Source organism: Sciurus carolinensis, chromosome 4 (assembly GCF_902686445.1).
Source record: "Sciurus carolinensis chromosome 4, mSciCar1.2, whole genome shotgun sequence".
NCBI classification, from domain to species: Eukaryota; Metazoa; Chordata; class Mammalia; order Rodentia; family Sciuridae; genus Sciurus; species Sciurus carolinensis.
In genome coordinates this window covers 76,752,910-76,772,218 of record NC_062216.1, presented here as the reverse complement: position 1 = coordinate 76,772,218, position 19,309 = coordinate 76,752,910, and the positions used below count along the sequence as shown (strand labels likewise).

At 35.4% G+C, this 19,309-nt stretch overlaps 1 protein-coding gene across 1 annotated transcript; it reads left to right on the top strand.

The window, feature by feature from the left end:
* Positions 1-10,084: 10,084 nt before the first annotated feature.
* On the top strand, positions 10,085-17,374 carry Cd69 (CD69 molecule). Its single transcript, XM_047550281.1, has 5 exons — positions 10,085-10,237; positions 12,860-12,982; positions 13,992-14,191; positions 14,522-14,622; positions 15,656-17,374. The coding sequence occupies exons 1-5, from the start codon at positions 10,174-10,176 to the stop codon at positions 15,762-15,764; spliced, it is 597 nt and encodes a 198-aa protein (XP_047406237.1). The 5' UTR covers positions 10,085-10,173; the 3' UTR covers positions 15,765-17,374.
* Positions 17,375-19,309: the final 1,935 nt, after the last annotated feature.

Below are 19,309 nucleotides of genomic sequence, written 5' to 3'. Positions count from 1 at the left end.
TGAGTTCAAAGCCAGCTTCAGCAAAAATGAAGTAGTACTCAGTGAGACCCTGTCTCTAAATAAAATACAAAATATGACTGGGGATGCAGCTCAATGGTTGAGTGCCCCTGAGTTCAATTCCCTCTACCAAAAACAAAAACAAAAACAAAAACAAAACAAAACAAAATAAAACACACACACACACACACACACACACACACACACAGGCATTTCACTGAAGAGGATAATCAAATGGTAAATAAGCATATGAAAAACACCCAGTATTATTTGTTGTTAAATAATTTTAATTAAAACCATAATGGGATACCTAAGAGATGGCCTATGGTTTTATATATATATATCACATGTGTATGTATATATGTGTATGTTATATATATATATTATTTTTTATTTGCAAAATAAAAAGGGATAACAAGCATTAAAATAAATCTGCTGCTGTGTACTATATGATAAATGAGAGAATGAACAATTGAAACAAAAGCAACAATCTTCTCTCTGAGCCTGATAGCAGGACTATTCAACCCATTTTCCAAAATATTACATCATCAAACCTATCATTTACCCAATTTTCCACTGACCTTTATATCAGGTGTTCTTTTTTTCAACAATATCAATAATTAATTTAAATATAAATGATCTAGATATTGTAATTAAAAGGTAAACGTTCAACATGTGTGAAAATCAAACAATAACTGTATGCTCTATACATATGTCACACTTTAAATATCAATTCATCAATAGATTAAAAGCAAAAGAAGGAGAAAATAAGCATGGGAAAATAAGCTATTAATATAAAATAAATTTCAAGAAAAAGTATTTTCAGAGATCAAGGGGAGCACTTCATAACCATAATAGGGTAACTTCTTCAAGAAAGTATAACAATCTTAAATGTGTATGTACCTAATAACAAAATTTCAAAATACATGAAGTAGAAATTAATGAAACTAGAAAGACAAATCCACAATCATATTTGCAGGTTTTAAGCCCCCTCATGTTGCTGGAAGGAGTAATGATATAGAAGGCTAAACAACATTATCAGTCACCTTGACCAATTTGTTATTTATAGAGAACTATACACAGAAATGACAAGTAGAAAATTAATAAGGATAGATTATATTCTGTCACAAAATAAACTTTGAGAAATTTTAAAACTTTGAAATCATGCTGACTGTCCTGCAAGATTTATTACATTAGAAATAAGATATATAGAACCTCACCCCCACATCTCAACTACTTCAAAATTAAACAGCACTCTTGTAAATATCTCACAGATATTTACCAAAAAAAAAAAAAGAAGAAAGTCCAAGAAAAGTAAATAAGAAGTGCTTTGAACTAAGTGATATTAAAAGCTTAAAATATCAGAATCTCTGGAATGAAATAGTACTCAGATGCACACTTATAACTTAAAGTATTTGTATCAAAAAGATGCTAGATTAACAATCAAGTTATTTTCAAATTAGGTAGTAGGAAGGAAAAAGTAAGAGTAGGAGCAAAAATATGTGAAATAGAAAAGAAAGTATACAGCTAAAACTTGATAAAATATGAGAAAAAAAGTAAGAAACAATATCAATGGAAAGGGGACTATCAAAACAACACAGCAGATGCTAACAATGTATTAAGGTACTATTACAATTGTATAATTACAATTATATAGCTTACATAACTTGGCCTATTTTAGAGGATAGAAACCCCTCTTTGTTTACATGTTCCATGAAAATGATATGTTTTTTCCCATCCTTTCACCTTCAGTCTGTGGATGTCTTTGCCTATGAACTGAATCTCTTGGAGACAGCATATTTTGGGGCCTTGTTTTTTAATCCGATCTGCCACTCTGTCTTTTATTTTTAATAGCTGTTCTTTATTTATTGAGGAAATTTCCATCAATTTCTAATTTGCTGACCATTTATTTTATTTTTACAGACTACATTTTGATACATTGTATACAAATGGGGTACAATTTTTTGTTTCTATGGTTGTGCATGATGTAGATTCACACCATTCATGTAATCATACATGTACCTAGGGTACTGATGTCTGTCTCATTCCACCATATTTTATTCCCCATTCCCCTCCCTCCTCTCGTTTCCCTCTAACATAATCTAAAGTCACTCTGTCTTTTGATTGATAAGCTTAGGCCCTTAATGTTCAAGGTTATTATTAAGATATGATTTGTGTTCCTGGCCCTTGTGGTTTATTTTTAGTTCTCACTTTGACTTAGTTTCTCCTCTGATTGACTATTCCTTTAGTGTAGTCCCTTCCTTTGCTGGTCTTTACTTTTTTTGGTTACATTTCATCTTCATGGAATATTTTGTTGAGAATATTCTGAAGTGAAGTTTTTCGGGTTGTGAGTGCTTTTAATTTTTGTTTATCATGGAAGGTTTTTATTTCATCTTCAAATCTGAAGCTTAATTTTGCTGGACATACAATTCTTGGTTGGCATCTATTTGGTTTCCCCCATATGTAATATGATATTTTTCTCTCGCGGTCTTTAAAATTTTATCCTTATTCTGTATGTAAGGCATTTTCATTATAAGGTGCCCTGATGTGGGTCTGTTGTAATTTTGCATATTTGGGGTCCTGTAGTCCTCTCATATTTGATTTTCCATTTCATTCTTTGGATTTGGGAAATTTTCTAATACTTCATTGAAAAGATTGTACATACCTTTGGTTTGTATTTCCGCACCCAATAAATCTTAAATTTGGTCTTTTCATGTTATCCCATAATTCTTGGAAGTTCTCTTCATGGTTTTTTAACATCTTCTCTCCATGGTCAACTCTATTTTCAAGATTATATATTTTGTCTTCATTGCCTGAGGTTCTCTCTTCCAAATGGTCTAGTCTCTTGATGATGCTTTCTATTGAGTTTTTAATTTGGTTTACTGTTTCCTTCATTTCAAGGATTTCTGTTTGTTTGTTTGTTTGTTTTTCACAATCTTTCTCTTTATTGAAGTGAACTTTTGATACCTGTATTTACTCTCTTACATCATCCTTTGTTTTGCTGATCAGTTTAACTACGTACATTCTAAACTTCTCTGATATTTCTTCCATTGTGGTGTTGATGGATTCTATTATTGGAGTATCCTGGTTTGCTTGGGGCAATTTGTTCCCTTGCTTTTTCATACTGTTTGTGTGTCTACCCATCTAACAGTATGGATCTGAGGCAGCAGAGTTTCTACCCTGTGAACTTATAGTGTCCCTGAAGGTTTCCAGTACCTCACTGTTAGAGAGAGACAAATAATAACCACCAATGCAAACAATTGGCAGCGTTAAACCAAATAGTTCCTACTATGATGTCCACGATGTTAATTATCACAAGATACAGAAGTGATATGACCAGTTATGCCTATAATAAAAACAGCAAGTTTGTAAAAGTGTTTACATTTTCAAATGGTGGACAGGGACAGAACAGAAGTGATATAGTATGTGGTGATTATGAGGGAGGAGTATAAAATACAGAAGAGATTAAAGAATGAAAGAGAGAACAATAGAGATTGGCTGTTAGCAGAAGATAAGAGAGAATCAAAGGAAACAGGTAGGAGAAAAATATATTCATAAAGCAAAACTTTAAATCAAAAAGTTTAAAATAAAAATAAAAGAATACAAAACTAAAATATACTAATCAAACATTCTAGTTCACAAAAACTAATACATGTAAAATAATTGGCTTCAGAAATGCTAGAGATGAGAAGGAAAAATAAAAGGAAACTGTATAAATGTCCATGTACCATTAATATCACAATTAAACAGTGAAAAAGAATTTTAAAAAAATCTTGATGAAAAGTTAAAGATTTTTTCCATTGGAGTTCAAAATATTTTCAGTTTCTCTTCTCAGGGGTTTTGGGGTGTTCTGGAGTGTGGTGCTCCGCCCTCTGTACTACTGGAGAGAAAGGGGTAATTTGATAGGTAGAGTTCTTAAAGGGAATGTTTAGGCTTAGGTGGTCTCCAGGTTCTTGACTGAATGCCAATTGGTCCAGAGATTTTAAATTAACTCCAGTGCCCAGTACTTGCTGGTCCATACTGAAGGACTTTACCCCAGGGTTCCCCTGGGTTCAAATTGCATGGTGGGGGAACCAGATCTTAGCCCCCTGTCACCTGCAGACCCCAAGTTTCCTGGTCTCAGGTTCAGTCTCCAATTTCTCCTGCCCCCACGCTTCTGAGTTCCCAGTCAGATGCATCTCTCCCAGTCGGTCCAGCAAGAAGTCAGATTAGATGGGGAGGGGTAGAGCCAGGTGGATTTCCACAACCAGTTGTCCCCTCTGTAAACCTCTCTCCACGTTTGATTTTCTTCTGGTCACCTAAGCACATTCTGTCATACAGCATATGTTTACTGGGCCTCTATTTCAGGCCAACTTGGGTTTCCAGGAATCAGCTTCCTCAGTTTTCAGCCCGAACTGCAGCTTTAAAATTGTTCCTTCCCTTGTCCTCCACATACCACCTGAAGAGATGGCAGTTTCTTTCCCCACAAATGGATATTATGTAGCTCGTCCTTCAGGTGTGTTGGACAATGTCCTTGGTCTCTAAACACTTGATACCAAGACATGCCTTGGGCCTCCCCAAAATAAGGGTTACTTTAATCCCTTTATTCCTCTACTGTGCTCATGGAGGGACCTCTCCGGCTGGAGTTGCTGGCCCAGCTGCGGCAGTGGCTGTTCTGCTGGGGATTTTATCCTTATTTCATATCCAACCTTCTGTGTTCCCTGCCTGCTTTGAATGTCCAGTTTTATCTTGGATCTCTCTGGGTCTCATCTTTAGATCAGTTCTTCTTTTATGAATTTTACTTCAATGAAGTCAAATTTTTCAGAGTCCAAGTTTCTGAATGCATGAACACTACATTTTACCTTTTTCCTCTCAGGAAGAAAGATACCAGCTCACACTTTCCAAACTCACTTTTGTGTTAGAGAAGATGTTCCACTGAGGAGGTGAATGAGAGAGTTCAAAGAGTTAGCTCAGAGAAGAGAGAAATTTGGAAAGTGTTTTGACCTGGAAATCCCCCACTTACTCATGGTTACCTTTATAAACACTTTACGGTAACCAATTTGAAAACATGCACACCTGTGACTTAAAAAATAAACGTTAACACTTTGCCTGATTTGTGTTAACTTAATAAAGGATAAAACATTATAAATTGATGCTTTAACTCACAAGAATATTAAGGGCATTCAGAAACCTACTTTGCCCATTGAAAAAATATATGAACAAAATGATGAGCAGGTTGTCTCCGGAAATTATCTTAGATCGGAAGTGTTGTGGTCCCTGTGAACATGTGCCCCTGAAGTAGCAGCTATCTGATAAGGACTGTATCCTGCCTTCCCTGCACCACTTTGCATTGAGCTCACATTACTTCATTTCCTTTCTGAAACCTTCCTCCGGATTCTTCATATATGGTCAAACATGAAGGGGAACTGCATTGAGTGTAGGTGTCCTGAATGATCTCTTCCAACTTTGCCCAGACACTAATTTCTCTAAGCCTCTGTTTTCTCAACTAATTATGAGATGTCAATCATAATGGAGACTGTCATTAATATTACCCTATGAATACCATTTAATTCTACGATCTATTATTTATGAAGTAAAACATGTAAAATCTCTCTGAAAAAAGTGGAAAGGTGGATAAAACATGTGTTTTATAAGAATGTTGAAGGAGATTTTTCAGAAAGTTTTTTTTTCTTTTGGTTATTTTAATTGGTTCTTTTTAGTAAGTTTTTTTCTTCTTGTTACTTTTCTGTAGAGAATTAAAACCATCATGGATAACTACATGCTAAGTTTGCTTATATATCTGAATGAATAAGGGACAACTAAAAAGATCCTCTGGCCTCCAAGTCTCTCCTTCACTGAATTCTAACACTATATTTTGGGCTTTGTCTTATTTCTGGAATTTCACATTTAGAGATAACTTCCTTTGGTTTAAAATATATAGATTAGTACCAGGAGAATATGCTTTATCATACCTAAGAGGACCCTCTTGCAGGTGAAGTGACATGCTTTTACTAATTACAGCAGGACAACAGGTGTTGGGCAAGTGCTATTCATATTTCACACCTTTGCATGAATTTCGGTTGATTTTTCTTCTGGAATCTAAGGGAGATTTCTTACACTTAACAGAGAGAAAGAGAGAAACAGACAGACAGAGATGGAGAAGGGGAGGGAAGATTAATAAAGAAAGAATTAATCTTGCCACAAAGTTCAGACTCTTGTGGGGAGCCTGGAGCAACATGAGGATCAGGGGTGCCTAGATGGCCCAAAGATGCCTTCATTCTTGGCGATTTAACTGCTTTTTTTGTTTGCAGTGGCTGTTTTCTCCCACCCACATGTGCTGATTGATTTGAACAAAATATTTTGGCCATACTCATAAAAACAAACAAAGAAAATGACCTTAGAATGAAAAGTTTGATTAATGTTATAATGTTTAAAAATATTCATTTTCTTACAATAAGATTTCTAGGTATCATTTGTCTATGACTAATGAAAGATATATTAAATATATATTTTAACACATTACACAACAATTTTATGTATATATATGTAACATACATATACACTCATAAATATATGGGCATATTTTATACTCAACAGATTCTAATGGAAGAAGCAAGAAACCTTAAGCAAATAAGCGAGAATCTTAGTGTTGTGAAATCTGTTAGAAGTGGTTTTAGGAACCAGCAGCTTCCTCTGTCTGTCTGGATTGACAGCCAAGAGGCAGTATATTGCATCAGCATTTATGCTGAGACTTCTCAGTTATCATTGCTTAGTGCCTTAGTCAATAAGAAACTTTCTCTTCTCACAACTTGTATCAAACTCCCACTCCTTTACATTAGCATTAAATACCTAAAATATAGCAAACACTGTGTTAAAACATAAATTTTCTAATTCATAAACTCTTTATAAATTAACTGCTAATATTTTCAATTTTTATACATAACCAGGCTAAACCTCAGTGAAGTTATATAGGTTTTTCCAAAGCTACACTGTAGCAAATTATTGAGTTAATATTCATATTGTTTCATGTATCACTGAACAATACTTTAATTCCTTCTACATTGGAACCTATATAAGATTCATTGTTAAATAAGGTAGGCACATCCCTGGTCTCAAACACCTTGCTTTCTAGTAGTGCAAATAGAAAATAAAATGATGATTTTGAAAGCTTATATAAATAGATGAACTACAAAGTTCCAGATTGTGGTATCTCTATGAACTAACATAAGGAATGAGGTAATAAACAGAGGCTAATGGGAGGTAATTTATGTAGGTAGTCAGGGAAGGTCTTATTGAGGGTTGATATGTGGGGTAAATATAAATATGAACAAATAGCCATGAAAAAATCTGAGAACAGGAATAACAAGAATAAATACACATGCCATAAAATGAAAATAAGGTTAGTTTCTTTAAGGAATAAAATGGTCAGTTCTCAGTAGAGAACATGAAGGAAAATGATAAAAAGATGATAATCTGCCTGGAAACCTATTTTTTAAATATAATGTTAACCTGCTTCACTGTTCAAAAAAATTCAAATGTCAAAGATAGCTAGTATCCAGGTACGGAAATGAGATTTCACACTTTATTATATATGAGAAACACCTAAGGGGAGAAAATTATGTTAGGTAAATAAGAAAATTGGAATATAAGTTCAGTTCCAGTTGTTGAAAATCCATATGCTTTCCATATGCAAAAGAGATGACAAAGGTTATCAGTTGTATGTAAGAAAATTTTCTATGTTAGTCTAACCAGTTGTTGAAAATCCTGATTTCCATATGGAAAAGAGATGACAAAGGTTATCAGTTGTATGTAAGAATATTTTTCTTTCTGTCTCTTTAGAATGCACAGACAAGGAATAGTTCAAATAACATCACAGATTTATATAAGTGATATTATCTTGTGCATTCTTCACAAAGGTGTGTGAAATTATTGATACAGTGTGTATATTAATCCAAATATTCCAGCTCTACAAAGATAAGTAAACTTTTAAAAGAAGTTCAGTCAGACATGGTAGTGTACAACTATAGTTGTACTATACCAGCAACTCCGGAGGTTGAAGCAGGAGGATTGCCAACTTCCAGGGTTCAGTCTCCAGTACCTGAATAAATGAGTAAATGAAATATAGAAGTTGCTTTAACCCAAAGAAATGATCAAAGCCATTTGAAATAGGCCCTGATATTCTTCTTATTCTTCTGGTATGAATTTTAGCTCCTCCTTTGTCATTCAACAATATCCTCGTACACCTTGGCTGTCCAGTGGGAGACTAAAGCCCTGTACTTCTCAGCTATCCAGGACTCCTTGAGTAGCACTCCATATTTTAGAACTTCTAGAGTTTTGAACATATTTTTTCATTAATTATATTCATTCATCCATGTTTTGAAAACATACTAGGGTCCAATTATAACAAATGTTAGAATCACTGAAGGGAGAAGTCAAAATCCATGCCCTCAAGAAGCTTACAGTTGAGTAAGAAAGTAAATGGTGGGTAATGACATAACATTAGTTGTGACAATGATATAGAGAAAGTAAAAGTGTTGGCGGGTATAGAGTGTGATGTTCTATTTTACAAGAGGACAAGTAAAGAAGTCTCTGGGCAGATAACACTTGAATAGCCAGCAAATTAAGCTACAGGGAAAGCAAGACTTGCAGTCAGATGAAGAAAGAGCCTTTCAGAGAACACATGTTCAAAAAAACCTGCAATGGTAGCATGTTTGAGGCTTGTGTGGAACAGCAAGGTGGTTACTGTTGGGGAGGATAGTGATGAGGAGGGGAGGTAGCCAGGGGCCAGTCCACATATAAGCCCTTCTCACCTATAAGAAGGACTTCAGATTTCATGCTACCTTTAAGAGGATGCCTTTGGGGATAGAGGGAGTAGGAATTGAACTTGTCACCAAAATGACATGACTTACTTAAAATACATCCTGCTGCTACATGGAAAGGTCCCAGGAAAATAAAGCAGGGGCAAAGAGAGATTTTAGGAACACCATGTTCCTCTGCGTGACTTACACGGACAAATACACCTGGTGACCCAACTAACTTCTCTAGATGATAATTTCCAACCCACCTAAGCATTTTATTTTCACAAAGTTTTTATTCTGAAAATAGAATGGCTTTACTCTAAAACAAGTGATTTTAATAACAAAGTTTTGCACCAATATTAACCGGAGTGGTATTTTGATTCCCCCCTCGAAGTCATGGTTCTTTGACATTCTGCATTCATTTTGTGTTGACCTTAGTAACTTACCTGGATGAGATCAGTACCATAACAGTATATTTTCATAGTAATCATCCTCCAAATGTCTGAAGCTTCAGAGATACCTGAACAGAATAACTAATGAGCTCAGGGAAAAACAGAAAAAAAAAAATATGTTACTAAGGTGAAACAGAGGCAGTCTACATGACAGTAAAATGTAAAAAAAAAAAAAAAATTAGCAGAGATGACGAAACAGATAATTTAAGATAAACAATTTTTGAACACAGCAAGGAAGTTCCAGACCACAAGCTTTCTATTTCCCTCATTAAGGCAACTACTTACTAAATGACACCTTAAAGAAACCAGTCCCCAGGGAAGAAGTGAGTGACATACTTCTGAAAGCCAATTCATAGCTTCCTAAAACTTTTCCAAGCTGGAGTGAGATCCATCAAAATGGAGATTTTAAAATTCTTATAGAACAATAAATCCTCTAGTCTCCAACAGCATCAGGTACATAACGTATGTTCAATAAATACTAGTAGTTAAATGTATGAAAGAATGAATGGGATTGCAGGAAACTGTTACACTCTCCTCCAGATTATTTCCATATCAAAGATAGGAGGTTCTAACTCTTAATTCTGTACTTAGATGATGCTATCTCCTACATTATTTGAGTTTTCTAAAACTATAAGGAAGGATGTTTTTGATTCTGGGAAAATCCCACTTGTCTCTTCTCGATGCACCTACAGTTGTGAAAAAGCACATTTCAGACAGCAGGGAAAACCCACACCTCACCACAACAACACATGGTGAACTGTCTGGTCCACTGGAGCATAAATTAAAGAGAACTGGAGGAGTTAAGCAAGTAGGAGGAAGGGGGTGGAGTCACCCGAAAGGAACATAAATGCTGCGAGGACTCAGAGACTCAGATGCTGAACACAAGCTGCAGGACGAACTCTCCGTAGGTTTGATTTGAGATCCACCAGGGAATCTTGAGAATAAGGATGAATTCTGAAGATTGTTCCATAACAGAGAAGAGCTCTCTGAATCTGGAGAAAGGACAAAAAAGTAAGTCACACCTGATTCTTATATTCCAGTAATATCTCTATAAATGACATATCATGGTACTTAGGAAAGAAAATGGGGCACTGAGTTTGGTTGGGTTTATTTCAGTCAGCAGAAACTGGGAAGAAGTAAATCCTTCTTTACCTGTGAGAAGATAGAATACCTGCTAGAGTGGAAGTTACAGGGGTGAATCTTAGAAAAACCTTTTCCTAAGTAAATCAGTGAGACCCTATCTCTAATAAAATACAAAATAGGGCTGAGAATGTGGGTCAGAGGCCGAGTGTCCCTGAGTTCAATCCCCAGTATCCCCCCCAAAAAAAGTTTTTTCCTTTAAATCAACTTTATAGCATCTCAAATTTTAGATTGAAATAGAAAATTGCCAGCTTAGTTACTCTCCATTACTTTTCCATACCCACCTGTGCACATTCCAGGAAGTTTTATCTCTCCCAATGAACAATTCTGTTTTCCACGGACCATAGCATTCTTGATTGTCTACCCTTGAACCTTTGACTTCTTTGAGTACCATCCTGTGTTCTCATAACAGCATCTTTTAATTGCTAAATATGTATAGTTTTCCAGTCTGAGGAAACAGCTATCTGAGCATCTAAATATTTACAGTGCCCAATGGCAATTTAATAAGAGAATGAAAAAAAAATCATCAAAAATGCAATCTTGTGCTTTGATGTTCTTTTGGGACTCTTTCCCTCCATTTCACCCTCTGATTTCATTTTTATAATCACTGACTTCAACTTCTCCATGAGCAGATATTTTTCTTTCTTTCTTTTGTTGTTTATCACAGTATAATCATCTTATAATTTTTTCCTTCTTTCTATTTTTGTTTATCCACATATCTACTGTATTTCCTAGTAACATAATTTCTGTCTTGTTTCTGTAAGACTTTCCTGATTTTCTGTCTTGTTTCTGTAAGACTTTCCTGATGTTTTAAAAAATTTTTCCCTTTTACTCCCTAATAAGTAATACCCTAAAGCACTATTAGTATCTAGAGTTAAGTTGTAGGCAAGAGTTGCCCAGTTAATAAAGGAATGTGTTAGAAACAGCACAAACAGTCTTTGAGGAAGGAATCATTTTCTAAGTGTATATCTACTAGATTGGTTTATTGTAGAAGAATATCACTTATTTTTGATAAACTTATTCTTTGTTTTAAGTACATGAGTCAAGTGTGACCAAAAGGTGCAAGACATATAAATTTTTATGTGACCAAGTGAACCACGACTTTATGGTCCAGTTGAGCTGCTAAAAAGTAAAATGATTTTTAAAAAGATAAGAATAAATTTATTCAGGGAAAAGAGCCTAGTGGAAAGAAGGACCTGATGCAGAAATTGTTAACTTTACCTGAGATAGTACCAATGTATTGTTGTTTGTGTTTCCTTCATAGTTACTTCTGTAGTATGAAAAATTGCTGATCATCACTCTTGGGCATGTCGATAGGTAATAAATAGGTGGGTCTGTTTTCACCTTCTCCATTAATGGAGAAGACCTATAATCAGAGCAAAAATGTGCTGTTGGGGGAATGTTTTGTCACCTAGGTGATAAAGCAAATGTGGTTAGCCATACCCCTCACTAATGTAAATAGAGTACAACCCAAGACCTGGGTCAATGGGCTGAGCTGGCTCTGAGTTTCAACAGCTGGGTGGATGCCTTAGTGCTTGCTGAGGAGTCAGTGTTATTGTTGCATTGAGTTCAAGCAAAATGATTGAGTCTCAGATGGTGGAAAGTGAAACTAGACAGATCTCTGAACTTGCTGCCCATCCTACCAAAGGCTGCTTCTGATGATAATTGTATGTGCGTGAAAAAAGGGAGAGATTTCTTTGAGAAACTGAGAAAAATAGATCTAGATAGGAATGAAATAAAGGCTTCTCTTGTAAAATCTGAATGCAGATACACATTTGGAAAAAGAAACCCTAGAGTAAGAAGAAGTTGATGTTGACACTAGCTATTCAGAGGAGTAAGAGACTGGATCATACACTAGAGGTTTATTTAATTTTATAGGAACCTGTTTCCAATTTACTCTCCTACTAACAATGTATGAAAATTTCAATGGTTCCACATCTGCACTAACTTCATCAAAAATACTCTCAGGTTTTTAACATTTTACATCATTGTAGTCTTAGATACTTATATATCATTGTGATTATTTCATTACATTATCCATACCAATCCCATTCATATCATCTCTCTTAAACAGTTTAACTGCCTAGAGCGTAAGGGACTATGCCATGATGTTCCTTCTATATGTTCTCTATGGCAACTGGGTGATTAATAAAGGCTGTATTAAAATAATAAAATGATAATGTGGTTAAAATTCTTATAGGTACAAAGTACATTCATTGTGTGTATTAAATACATATATAAGTATGATGTGCATCTATTGGGTGATATTTTATGATCTCAGAATTATGCCTGAAATTTATTTCTTACCCAACAAGAAATTTTCCAAGTTCACAAAAAATTTTGGAAAAATTAGCTTTTCCATTTCATGTAAGGGGATAGGAAAACACTTTACATTTTTTTTTCTTTCTTTTTTTAATTTAAATGCCACAAAAGATTGTCAAATGTCCTATCATAAGTTCTGCCTGAACTCATCACCAACTCTCTCCCTTTCAGGAAATGCCACCAGCCCCCATTATGAAACACATCATGAAGGGTCTCTTCAAATTCCTATTCCATGTGCTGTAATGAACGTGGTCTTCATCACCATTTTAATCATAGCTCTTGTCGCTTTATCAGGTGGGTCTGCACTTCATGAGTTCTTGCAAAGTCTCCTAACTGCAAGCACTCATGCCCAGCTAAAATCAATAGGTATTAACCCAGTCTTGTTAATCAGAAATTCTGGTCAATTTAGGATCATCTTATATGCCTTATGTGGACAAATTCCTAATCAGGACTAAATATAATCCCATGTTCCTTGAATAATTACTGCATTACTTTATGAGTATTAAGTGTCTATGATTTATACATCACTATAGGAGAAAAGTACATTTGAGAAGATTTTTACATCTAGAAGGAAGGAAACTAATATGAATTCTAAATGAAGAGACATTTAGCTAGAAAAATGTGGACTTTCCACTCATCATTATCAGACAAAAATAATATCTAAGGCAAAGATTAATAAAAATTGGCCAGTCATTTTTTGTCTCTTATCTCAAGGTCACAGAAAGGTAATTCTGAGTTATTAAGACTACAGCTAGAAATTCCCAGAGTCAACAGTGACATGGTACTGAATACATACTATTTTATCATGTATATCAAGATATACCTGTGTCTTAAATATAGGACATTTTACATTTTTATGAAACATCCCTAGCCATTGATCTTTCTTTGCTTTGATTTATTTACCTGACAATTACTCTTTCCTTCATCTCCCCATTTAGTATTTTACTTCCTGTATCTTCAAATTCCTACACGTCTGCCTCATTTAGATTCACAAACTTACTTGGAATTTGTATGTTACACTTTCTAGTCCAAAGAGTACTTCCAGGATTTTCTGTACTTTTCCTGCCCCTTTCTGAGTGACCAAAGGGATACCTCTTATGCTCATACCCCATCTGATGATGACCAGACACAATGAAGTGTTAAATAGACGAGCAACTGCTTTCTTTTTCCTCATTTCAGAATTCTCCTTCCTGGTTCTCACTCTTTATCATCTAGCACAGCACAGTATCCCCTAGACTAGGGTTACATGCTGAACGTATTTGGTTTCTTTTGTTACTAAAACAAACCATTTTCCTATTTGCAGTGGGCCAGTATAATTGTCCAGAGCAATATAAGTTACCAGGGCCTTCAGACAGCCATGGTTCTTCATGCTCAGAAGAGTGGGTTATGTACCGGAAGAAATGCTACTTTATTTCTACCACAACAAAGAGCTGGACTTTGGCAAAAAACTCTTGTTCCAAAGATGGTGCTACTCTTGCTGTCATTGAATCTGAAAAGGACATGGTAAGATTCAAAAACAAATTCATAAATGATGCCATTGTGTTTTATATGGGCAATCTATGGTTTTTTTCTAAGTAAGAACTTTGTACCTATTAAACATTTAGGAAAATTGGCAGAGATAATATGATCAGTCTGAGGTCAAAATGAGAGTTCAATTTAGACTTTTAAAAGTATTTGACTGCTTAGCTTCAAAGGTTAGAAATCCAAATGAGCTGCTCCTGTCCAGAACTAATAAATGACCAACTTAGTCATCATACATCAAATTTTGAAAACAGACCTAATACCTGTGTCCTCAGGCTGTTGTTGAACATAACATCTCCTTTATGTTTTAAGAACTTCCTAAAACGATATGTGGGAGGAGCTGAACACTGGATTGGGCTGAACAATGAAGCTGGTCAGACATGGAAATGGTCAGATGGCAAAGAGAGCAACTGGTAAGTCAAGAAGTCTCTTTATTTTTCCCAGGCTGGCACCACAATAAAAACATTTTCCCTTTGAAATTTTTTCTTTTCTTTTTTCAAAGCCCTTTTAGCTGTGAAGGCTGAGCTACTCATGAGCAGAGCTCTTAAAATTTTATTTCATATGCTTATGCCCTTTGGAATTCTTTCACTACAGTCTTTGCCATATATTTATCAACTTAGAATTCCTACAATAAATTCTTATAGTAATTTTTCTTCAATAAACTCTAGTGTAAGTGATAGAAATCAACTACTTTGGAAATATTCCAAGAAGATGACTGATGAGATAGTTCCTGGAAAAGAAGTTCCTCTTTCTCTTTCCTAGTTTTCATCTCTGCATGGATAAAGAACAATATATTCAATGCCTAATTATGAATTTCTATGAACCTAAATAAAACTTACCAGAGAATTAAAGATATTTATTCTGTTTTCATTATCTATAAACTACATGTAAAAATTTGAAAGACATTTTATAAGTTTGGTGTTGATTTTTACTTTCTGAAAACTCAGAGTGGAATAAATTTCTCACTACTAATAATTTTATGATAATTATGGATACACTATCAAGGTTAAAATTCAGATATATAGTAAAGGGATCTTTAATATCATTATGGTCCCATATCTACAGATGTGCTGCATGGGCCATAAACACCCTAAATATGTATGCACTAGTATGCATAACATTTTTAGGCGTATAATTTCTGAAGCATTTCTTAAAGAATCAATGAACTCAAAATCACCTAGAATCACTCCTCTAGTGACATACCTGCCAAACAAATGGAGCACTTTACTCCTAACTCTATATTTTTTCTTCATATACTATATCCCTTTCACTTCTTGTTTATTGTCTGTACGGATTAAACAATGATAACTTGACTGGCAGATTTGTCTCATATTTTTGACTAAGGAAAAAAAAAAAACAGCAGAGGCGACCACTAAGTTTATTCTCAAGTAACTGAATGGAAATGAAGAATTAAAAATAATGCTGAGTATCTTCATTGTTTGATAGGTTCAACCTGACAGGGTCTGAGAAGTGTGCATTTCTGAACAGCACAGATATCAGCAGTGCAGAATGTGAAAGGAACTTACCCTGGATCTGCAGCAAACCCTCCAGATAAGAGCAAGTGTATTTACCCAAACCAGTGTCCCTGGAACTAAAGGAAAGCTTTGTCAAAGGATGCTACTTTGTGTCAGAAATTTCTATAAAGACACGATGAACAAAATATTCCAAACATGTCTGTGGAACAAAAGGGAGAGAAATTCCAGGAAAATCTGCACTGTGGACTCATTCTTCTGTGAGCTGAAAATATTGCAGGTTGATTGCTAGTTCTGTCCCATGAATAAGGAGAATGACTATTAAACCTTTCAGATGCACTTTATGTATTGAAGCCCAGAAGTAATAAAATAGCTAGGTTAGAAGTTATTATTTATTGTTGAATGACTACCAACAATTTGTGTCCTTTGTGCATTTGCACTTCTTGAAGGAGCCAAATGGTGGTAGCAAAAGGTGAATGTAAACAAAGGGAATTTTGACTAGTGATGGATATTCAGTATAAATGAATTTCTTAAAGTTATCATTTATAAGTGAACACATGTTTATGAAACTAAGCTGTATAATATTTCTATTTGGAGACCTTTGACAAGTTATTTTGTCATATTTATCCCCAAAAGAATAGCATTTGTCTTTCGTTTCTTTTTAACTTCCTCAATTCTAGACAGGTGTTTTTCAATGGTACACATTTCTTTACCTTTAAAATCTTCCATGCAGTGTTTTTTGAAGAGGAGACAAAAGCAAAGACTATGAAGAATATTTGTAAAACTGATAAAAATATTTGAAAATGTGCAATATATGATGCGGCAAATCTCTATCAGGAAATACTCTGTATTGTTCAAACTTGGAATAATACTAGTCTCTTCTGATAATAAGGTTGTGCCTTTCCTAAGCAGCTTTGTCACATGCACTACTTCATGTGAAGCATTTTCTGTGCAATAAAGTATGTTTGTCTGTTTGTATTTTGTGTACAGCACAATTTTAAGTTCCTTTTTTGTATGTGAAAATAAAAGTAGAATCAACACAGTGGTTTCCAAGGAGTGTTCAAACTATATTAAACATTATGTGATATATTAGAAATCAGAAAACAGAATATTATGGTTTTTCAAAAATCCTGTCTATAGTGAAGCCATTGTATAACATGGTCAATACATTTAAAAAAATTGTTTTTCATACCAATGTTTTCTAAAGGGCTATATCCATTTTTCTTCATGTAGCAGATGCTCAGTAATATTTGGTCCACATAAACAATGGCTTAAAAGTATCTTATTCAATTCTGAGGTGCTATATACATTAATTATTTACTAAATAAACAGAAATGGGACACTGCATGATCTTCATGGGTTATTTCAATCAGGAAAAACTTGGATTACTTTCTTAATTGTTTTACAAGTATGTTTCAGTATTCTTTTTTGTGAACATTGTACATGTATGATATGTATGATCTCTTTAACCTGTTGTCACCATCAATGGCAAATAGAAAAGAAAAATGGGTTTAAAATGCTTCTTGGTAAAAAAATAAGTTAAATTTCTTAACCTCTTAGCTCCTCAGTTCCCATAGTTGTAAAATGAAATGCTTCCCTAATGCTAATATTCTATCATTAATGACAGCTTTCTACTCCTGAGTCATGTGAGAACCTAATGTCTTATAAGATTTTTGTGTTATGGAATGTGCAAGTGGAAAATGTAGCTGCCAAGAGCCAGAGCGTGGGAGCCAGGTAGGTTGAGTTTCATTACTGCCACCCATTGGCTACTGTGTGAAATATGCAGAAGTGTTCTTTTCAGAGGAAGAATTTGAAATTATGTCAAAAAAACAAAATAAACACAGATAACTTGTAGTTATTTTTGGCACATAATACTCACCTTACCTAAGGTGAGTAGATTTAACATTGTGATATTAGTGAAAAGTTTATTCACAGGAGAAAATTAGCTATTTTAATTATAATTAGTTAGAAATTTACTTAAAATTAGAAACTAAATTACTTAGTACATGAAAATTAAAACAGTACCAGGTTCTTAGAGCTGTATTAAATATTAACAACTGTTATTATAAATGGAAACACTTTGTCACCACATTTCCAGGTTTGGCATAAAGTAACATGTATTTGCAACCTATTTCTACATAACATAGTCATGTTTCTGTTTGAGGGACTTCAAAAAAAATGCATTCACAAGTGATTATTGAGCACCAACTGTAAGCTCAGTGGCATGGTTAGCAGCAAAAATAATCAGACGGAAAGCGGCCGAAGCAAGCTTTATTGGAATTTGGCTCTGGGGCAAATTTTCCAGCCCCCCGCCCCACCCCGGGGGGGGGGGGTACAGGTCAGGTAGGGAGCCAGAGAAAAATCTCATGTGGCCCTGGCTGCCCAGGGGTTTTATAAGCCAGAATGGGCAGGGGTCCTGCTGAGTGACAGGTGGAGTTAAGGGTCAGTGGAGTTTTCTAGTCTGCTTGATTGGTCACTGTTTGGTGCGCTGTCCTCTGTCTCAGTTGCTCCACTCCCTCTCCTATAGTTGCTCAAATTCCAACCAAACATCCCGACCTTTTTGGTGATATAGGGCACCAAGTCCATCTGGCTACTTCCTGCATGTTAGGAGGCATCATGGGGAGAAAAAGTTTTGGGTTCTAGGTTGGTGGGCAGGCCGCTACAAGAGTGTAGGAGCATCTGATTGTATGTCACCCTGGCAACCTCACTCTTGCAGTTCCAGGTAAACCTGAGAGGACAGGGAGCAATCATTAGCAGAAATCCTAGCACAAATAGGGGAGTAAGGATAGGGGTCAGCCAGGTACAAGAGTGAAGTTCAGCCATCCTGGCCAGGGGTCATTTGATTCTTCTTGCATCAGCCTTTCATTTAGACATCGGAGAACTTTGATGTTGTTTCCATTAGACTGGTTTCATTGATGCAGCAACAGCATTGTCTTAGGAAGAGGCATGTTCCCCCTTAGTCTGCTGTCAGATTTAGTGCTCGACGGTCCTGCAAGGAAACTTGAGCAATAAACGTTATTCATCTTTGCAGGGATGTCGGGAGACAGCAGATGCCTCTACTGCCTTCTGGAGTTGTTGTTCTAGCTTTTGGTGGGCAGTGATTGCATAACCAAGTCCTCCTGTGTTTAGTAGAGATCTCTATATTTCTGTGACTTAGGGCTAGATAATCATACTAGCAAGCATAGATTAAGCCTACCTATGTAGTTTAGGGGGATCTGTAGGCCTTACACTGACTAAAAACTCCTGATTCTGGCAGTTTCTCTTGATAGTTATCAGGTACATCTGATGAAGAATCTCACTCTTGTAGCTTCCAGTCTTTATTTATTCTAGGGGGATTAACACAAGTGTACATCTTAGGTTGCATTTAACTATTGTTTCTTTTAAATGCCCAATAATGGCTATATTTTGGTTTTAACTGTTTTGCTAAGTGTCTAAGATCAAGCTGGTCAAATTGACCTGTTCCTCTCTGTTAAGAGTCAGCTGAGTTCCCACAGGGGTCACTCATAGAGAACTTAAGAGTAGCTTCTTAGCTCCATTAGTGCCGTCTGTTAGACAGGGTCTCCTCATTGAGATGGCTTCCCTTGGAAACATCAGGAATGTCTCCCTTTTCCAATGACCCTCCTCTGCA

Bases quoted from the DNA above. Each gene is read 5' to 3' on its own strand.
- Cd69 (XM_047550281.1), top strand. From the start codon at position 10,174: ATGAATTCTGAAGATTGTTCCATAACAGAGAAGAGCTCTCTGAATCTG. The intron at 10,238-12,859 runs GTAAGTCACACC...TCTCCCTTTCAG, and splicing joins TCTGGAGAAAGGACAAAAAA to GAAATGCCACCAGCCCCCAT. The intron at 12,983-13,991 runs GTGGGTCTGCAC...TCCTATTTGCAG, and splicing joins AGCTCTTGTCGCTTTATCAG to TGGGCCAGTATAATTGTCCA.